General features: G+C 35.4%; 2 protein-coding genes across 2 annotated transcripts; one reads left to right on the top strand and one right to left on the bottom strand.

The window, feature by feature from the left end:
• The first annotated feature begins 802 nt into the window (after positions 1-802).
• Positions 803-4,023, top strand: LOC143535108 (obtusifoliol 14-alpha demethylase-like). The gene is made up of 2 exons (XM_077029445.1): positions 803-1,301; positions 2,890-4,023. Exons 1-2 carry the CDS (start codon positions 840-842, stop codon positions 3,883-3,885), a joined length of 1,458 nt encoding a protein of 485 aa, XP_076885560.1. The 5' UTR covers positions 803-839; the 3' UTR covers positions 3,886-4,023.
• LOC143535109 (peptidyl-prolyl cis-trans isomerase FKBP19, chloroplastic-like) lies at positions 3,988-6,658 on the bottom strand. Its single transcript, XM_077029446.1, has 10 exons — positions 6,539-6,658; positions 6,404-6,452; positions 5,938-6,081; positions 5,430-5,515; positions 5,281-5,331; positions 5,056-5,136; positions 4,930-4,974; positions 4,472-4,527; positions 4,309-4,384; positions 3,988-4,224 (listed from the first exon to the last, which is right to left on the bottom strand). The coding sequence occupies exons 1-10, from the start codon at positions 6,602-6,604 to the stop codon at positions 4,126-4,128; spliced, it is 753 nt and encodes a 250-aa protein (XP_076885561.1). The 5' UTR covers positions 6,605-6,658; the 3' UTR covers positions 3,988-4,125.
• Positions 6,659-7,067: the final 409 nt, after the last annotated feature.

The raw sequence follows: 7,067 nt of genomic DNA, 5'->3' as shown, positions 1-7,067 counted from the left end.
GAACGTGACAGAACCGCGAACTGGCACAGACTCACCATGCTAACGGAAACCAACCGAATGACAATTTTGTGTTTGTTTTTTCATTTTAAATCCGGTACTGTAACGAACGTAACGTAAAGCGAAAGAATTTGAGTAGAGTCACCACCTCAACGTCTAGGATCGAAAACACTCGGTTTTAACAATGCCCCAGTTTTACCCACCGATACCACCCCATTAGTCCACCTCAATTTATATTAGGGGCGTGCAAGAAACCGAAAAATCCATTCCGAAATCGAAAAAACTGAACCGTATAAAAACCAACTGTTTAGTTTTATGTTTTTATAAAAACCGAACCGAAACTAAAATGAAAATCGAAAAACCGAAACCAAAATAACCGAAACCGAACGGTTTCAAAAAATCCAAAAACTGAAGTTTTGGTTTTCCGTTTGGTTTTAGACTAAAACCGCACCAAACAGCACCACGCACACCCCTACTTTTCATACTTGTTTTGTTTATTTTTGCTTTTAGTTTCAGTATCATAACGCACGTAACTGAAACCCGCCGAATCCACGTTAAATTAACGCCTCAACACGTGGGTTTATCATCGTCCGAGTTTTACTAACCTGTCCAGCGAAACGCGCCGAATAAAACATTAGTTATTATTTATATTATTATTAACTTATTAAGAACCGGTCCCGGGTACTAAGAATACCGCTAAACAGGTCTGGTAAGTGGTAACTATATTCCTATATATATAAAACCACATCATGACACTCGCTTAACACTAAACCAATCACATTCACATTCACATTCACATCACTCACACTCTCTCCGTCCGTTCGTCCGTCCGTCCTGCCACCATGGACTTAGATCCAAAGCTCCTAAACATCATAACCCTCCTCATCGCCACCATCTCCGCCGCCAAATTCATCTCCACCTTCCTAATCCCCAGATCCCGTAAACGCCTGCCACCTGTCATCACCACCTGGCCAATCCTCGGCGGACTTGTCCGGTTCTTAAAGGGTCCGATAATAATGCTAAGACAAGAGTACCCTAAACTGGGTCAAGTGTTTACGCTTAATTTGTTGAATAAGAATATTACGTTCTTGATTGGACCCGAAGTGTCAGCTCATTTCTTTAAAGCGTCCGAGTCAGATCTGAGTCAGCAAGAGGTGTACCAGTTTAATGTGCCGACGTTTGGACCGGGTGTGGTGTTTGATGTGGATTATTCGGTTAGGCAGGAGCAGTTTAGGTTTTTTACTGAGGCGCTTAGGGTTAATAAGCTTAAAGGGTATGTGGATCAGATGGTGTTTGAAGCTCAGGTAAAAAAAAATAAATTTATGAAAGTTATTTTTGGGGTTTTTTGCATAGTGAATATTTCAGTTAAATGTGTGATTCTGATTGTTGGGTACAGTATAATAAGGGAAAATTCCGAATATAAGCGTTTATGAAAACAAATTTCAAGTTTCAGGTGTCATTTGCAAGAAATGAAATCTCATAAATAGGTATTATAAACTAGAACCAACTAAAACTTGTCACGTACTAACCATAACGAGCACGTTCACTAATCATTTACTCGTCATGACTAAATAAGTTTCATGACTCGTAATCAACGCCCAGGAGTAATTTATAAGTCCTTTAGTCGTGACGAGTAAAAAATTTTATTAATTTTTTAAAAAAATATTTACTGTGTTTTAGTCATTGCGAGTATATGTATGCCACTGATTAATGAGCTAGAGCTAAACAAACTAGTGGTGTGCGTGTTGCGGTTCGGTGCGGTTTTTGGCTAAAACCAAACCGAAAACCAAAACTTCGGTTTTTGGAGTTTTTGAAACCGTTCGGTTTCAGGATTTTCGGTTTTCGTTTTGGTTTCGGTTAGGTTTCGAGTTTTTTCGGTGTTTGCCATTTGAGCTTGAAAATTTTAGGCAGAAAAAAAAGTTAACAAAAAGTAATGAATTTATGTATAAATTATTTTGTTAAATGTAAAATAATAGACTATTACACATTTGATAAAAAATACTGGAGTTACTTATTTATTAAATTCTTATAAATTACTTAATATAAAATATATAAAAACTAAAATTTAGGAAATCGGTTTGGTTCGGTTTTTTGGTTTTTATTACATGCAAAACCGAAACCGAACCGTTAGTGCGGTTTTTACAGAAACATAAAACCAAACCGTTGGTTTTTGTTTCGGTTCGGTTTTCTCGGTTTGGATTTTTTGGTTTTTTTCGGTTTTAGGTCGGTTTTCTTCGGTTTCTTGCACACCCCTAAAACAAATATCAATTAAATGCTATTCAGACGCCATTGACGTGTCATTCGGTCTGTATGACGAGGGGCAAATCATATTTTTACTAACACAAGAAATGATCTAGTTTCATCATGAAACCCGATAACATTATACAGTCTTTAAGATGTGACGTGCACGATAGTGTATACTATTAGGGGTGTGCATGGGTCGATTTGTCTCTAATTGAACCAAGAACTGAAAATTCGGATTTTGAGGTTTTAAAAGTCGTTTAGGTTCGGTTTTTTCAGTTTTGTCATTCAGGATAGAAAATTTGGGTCGACAAGAAATCTGGCCAAAAATAATGAATTTGGGCCTAAATTTTTGTATTATTTAATAGTTATTTGATTATCATACATTTGGGATAAAATACTTGGGTTACAATATATATTGAAGTATAAGTTTAAAGTGAAAAATGAAAGCAAACCCAAAACAACCCGGAAGTTTGGTTTTTATGAAAAAATAAAATCCAACCGCCAGTTTTTGTTTCGGTTTTGTTTTTATTTTATTTTATGCACACTCCTATAGACTATTAAGGGTGCTGTTTGTATAGTAGGCTCCTTATGAAATAACAGTATCTTTATGATCATTAGTTTCATTATATTATGATTTGAATAATGCAGGAATACTTCTCCAAATGGGGTGAAAGTGGTGAAGTGGACCTAAAATATGAGCTAGAAAGATTAATCATTCTTACAGCAAGTAGATGTCTACTCGGTGAAGAAGTTCGCAACAAGTTATTTGATGATGTGTCAGCTTTGTTCCATGATCTTGACAATGGCATGCAGCCCATCAGTGTCATATTCCCATACCTCCCGATCCCCGCCCACCGTCGCCGTGACCAAGCTCGCAAGAAACTAGCAGACATTTTTGCCAGCATCATAAATTCCCGTAAGCAAAGCGGTAAAACCGAAAACGACATGTTGCAATGTTTTATTGATTCTAAGTACAAGAACGGCCGTCCCACCACCGAATCTGAGGTCACTGGACTTCTCATTGCCGCCCTGTTTGCTGGTCAACACACGAGCTCGATAACCTCCACGTGGACCGGAGCCTACCTCCTCTGCAACCTGAAATACATGGCGGCTGTGATCGATGAGCAAAAGGACATATTGAAAAACCATGGTGACAAGGTGGATCATGATATTTTATCAGAAATGAATGTTTTATACAGATGTATAAAAGAAGCGTTGAGGCTTCACCCGCCACTAATCATGTTGTTACGCAGCTCGCGCTGTGACTTCACCGTGACTACAAAGGAAGGTAAGGATTATGACATCCCGAAAGGACACATTGTTGCCACGTCACCTGCGTTTGCCAACCGTCTGCCACATGTGTTTAAAGATCCAGACACGTATGACCCTGATAGATTTGGGCCCGGTAGAGAGGAAGATAAGACATCAGGGGCGTTTTCGTACATTTCCTTTGGTGGTGGAAGACATGGTTGTTTAGGTGAACCATTTGCTTATCTTCAAATTAAGGCAATTTGGAGTCATTTGTTGAGGAACTTTGAATTGGAATTGATATCACCCTTTCCCGAGACGGATTGGAATGCTATGGTGGTTGGCGTCAAGGGGAAGGTTATGGTTCGTTATAAGCGAAAAGCGTTGCAGTGTTAGTAGGTTTAGCGCTCGTTTTGTTGGTTTGATTCTGTTGTGCTAAGGGTGTTGATGCTAATCTGTTTGAATTGATTTATGTATTGTTTAGAATTTGAATTTTGGGAACTTTATTTATGGAATGAATTGGTTATGTTTTGCAAATCAACTCTATAGGTATGAAAGTAAATTAACAGAGGTAAAAAGATGTGATCTTTTTAATGTAATACAATGCTTGTGTGAAAAAATAAAAACAAAGATTCTTCAGTTGTTGGGTATGATGTTTAAAAGCTCGATGTCGAACAAAAGTGTTTTGTCGATCAATCCTTGATTCTTTAGAACAAAATCCAGTGCTCTTTGACCCTGTGGAAAATGTAGATGTTAGTGTATTAGACATGTTTGTCAGGTTATTAAATGAAGCAGGAATAAAGAAAGCGATGATGTTACCGAAAATGTTGTAGGTTTTGGGCCGCTTTTGTTGTAATCGTTTTCTGGGTATCCAAGATCCGGGGGCACAATGATTCTAGACAAAATGGTTCAATTGTTTTAAGCAAACAAATTTGAGACTGTGAAAGAACCTCTTATCATAAGTTGATAAATAATAATTTACCTTCTAATGCCACCTAATGACATGCCTGCAACAGCTTCTTCAAAAGCTGGTATCACCTGCAAATGATCATTTGTATTTTAAATCTTTGGATAAACAGATCACACTTGTTGCAAAACTAATTTGAGACTATCATTCCCAGTCTCGTAAAACAGGTATTTTCTCACAAAAAAACATGTATTTTCTCACAAAAATGCCTATTTTCCTCATTTTGGGCAAAAACAGTTCCCGTTTGGCGCATCAAACTTCACTGTTTTTGGCTACTTCGTATGGTAAAAAAACGGAAGTTATATGCGTTGCATTGCAAGTTTTGAAACTTTGATACATCCAGCAATTTTTTAAAGAATTATAACTCGTCAAACACTAAAACATTCAACTATTACAACATAAGCATGCCTAAACACAATCTTCTATGATCTTTACAGTTTATCACTAAATGCAAAAGCAAGAAACGAAAATACCTCATGGGAACCTAATCGGAATCTGTAAAAGGACTTATCATCTCCCTGAAAAATAGTAAAACGGTAATGCAAGTCTACGATAGAGAAAAACAATATCGCATCTTTACAATGATACGTATGATATACCTCAAAAGAACCACCCTTGGTCTTGTTCCTAGCTTCAAATATTCGACCATAATATCCAATTGTGTAGCCATCCCAATCAACCTAATGCATTCACTACATCAAAACTTTCTTCCCACATTTTGTTTTTTTCCCCCCTAACATTTATTATTCTCTCTCATTTGTGTTGACATGTTAAAATTGTTTACATTAAAACATAAGCAGGGACGTACAAAAAGACTGGCATACCACTACTGTGTCTCCTTTCTTTGGCGTTATACCATTTCCTAACCGCAAGTCCTGCATATTTTCAATTTTTGAATTAAAAAAATAAATCAAAATGTGTCAAACAAAATAGGAAAACAAAAGAAACTATAAATATCATCTCTGGAAACAACCTTATATTGGAGCCCTGAGCTTGTCTCAGCATAATCCGGATATTTCATCTTTGATTTTCCATAATCCTTTCCCTTTAACGCTGGCACTGTAAATAAAAAAGTATACATACTCAATTTCTATAAAATTATAAATCAAGAAAACTTTCGGCCACGTGTAAAAGTTACAATTATGTAAAATAATTTTATAACAACCAATAAATCAGAAACACATAACCATTGTAACAAAATGGGCTGCAAGGGATGATGTTTGTATATGCTTTTATTCTCTAAAGCTGTGATAACCAATTCAGATTTTACGATATTCGACAAATTCTGATTATGTAACGATTTGCAGATGCAATGACCATTGAAGAATCAGATAATCAGAATCGATTTTCTTGAACCCGATTTATAGCGCAAAGTAACATATACTACACATTGCCTCAAACACAAATTTGCATCCAAAATTTATATAAAGCGCAATGCAGATAATAAATATTTCACTAACTAAAAGGCAAAAGAAGATTACTGTCAGCAAAATTAGATGCCAAAGCAACTCCGTCTCCTAAATTATTACTTCCCAATGTCACTGCTAATAACCCGACAGACGACACTAGCCATTTTCTTCTATCAATTTTACCCGATTTAACATCATCTAACGAACCACTTCCACCTGCATCAAACAAACATAGAAGCAGGTTAGTTGGTAATCAAGAGACAAACAATTTTGATAGAATATATAGGCGCAATGGTATAACTCGGTGGATAAGAACAGATACATACTAATGCTTAAATACACATAAACAATAGTAGTTATGAAAACCGTTTTTAACGGTAACATAACTACAACTACCTATAACTGTAACCTCAGGTATAACCGCTAGTAATACGATAATTACCTACAAATGCATTAGATTCATAGTATACAAATAAGATTTATGAAGGAATTAAAATATATAAACCAATAATTTGAAGTGCTAATCCAAGTTACCAACCGGATGATACAAGAATTCGATTTGAATTAGTTCGTTTGTGTACCCGTTGCTGCAAAATCAGGTGATGCAACAACAAATTTAGGTTTATAGAATAATAACAATAATAATAATAATAATAATAATAATATAGAGTACCGATGAAGATATAGGGGTTAAGAATGAAGGAATTGATATGGCTGCAACTGCAACCGCCAACACCATTTCTGCAACACAATAAGCTCGATACAGTTCATATGTTGTATCAAAGGTTAAGTTAAGGTTATGATGGAAAGAAAGATAACGGCTTTAACGGATTTACCATCCTATCCCATCTCATCTCTCACACCATACATTTTTTTTCAAGGGTCAAAAACCATTTAAATGACTTTTGACTTTTTATGGTCTTGTTTTTAGGTTTATTTTTTTTTATTTTTTAATTAAATGTTAAAAAAAAAAATTATGTGAAATATTGAATGCTTAAATAACGTGATTAATGTAAGAAAAATCTATTATTATAATAAACAAAAATGATGGTTCAACAACATATTCTTTAATTGGCATAATATTTTGCTAAGTGTCACCCCTTTCTTTTCATCTTGAATTCTTAATTATTTTATTTTATTAATATAATCATTTAAAACATTTCATAACTTAACTCTTTATTTCTATCATATCAAAGCACTAA

Source organism: Bidens hawaiensis, unplaced genomic scaffold, assembly GCF_021521415.1.
Source record: "Bidens hawaiensis isolate Kalapana, Puna unplaced genomic scaffold, B.hawaiensis_p1.1 tig00010387_1, whole genome shotgun sequence".
NCBI lineage: Eukaryota > Viridiplantae > Streptophyta > Magnoliopsida > Asterales > Asteraceae > Bidens > Bidens hawaiensis.
The sequence above is the reverse complement of the archived record's forward strand: the minus strand, read 5'-3'. Positions and strand labels throughout refer to the sequence as shown.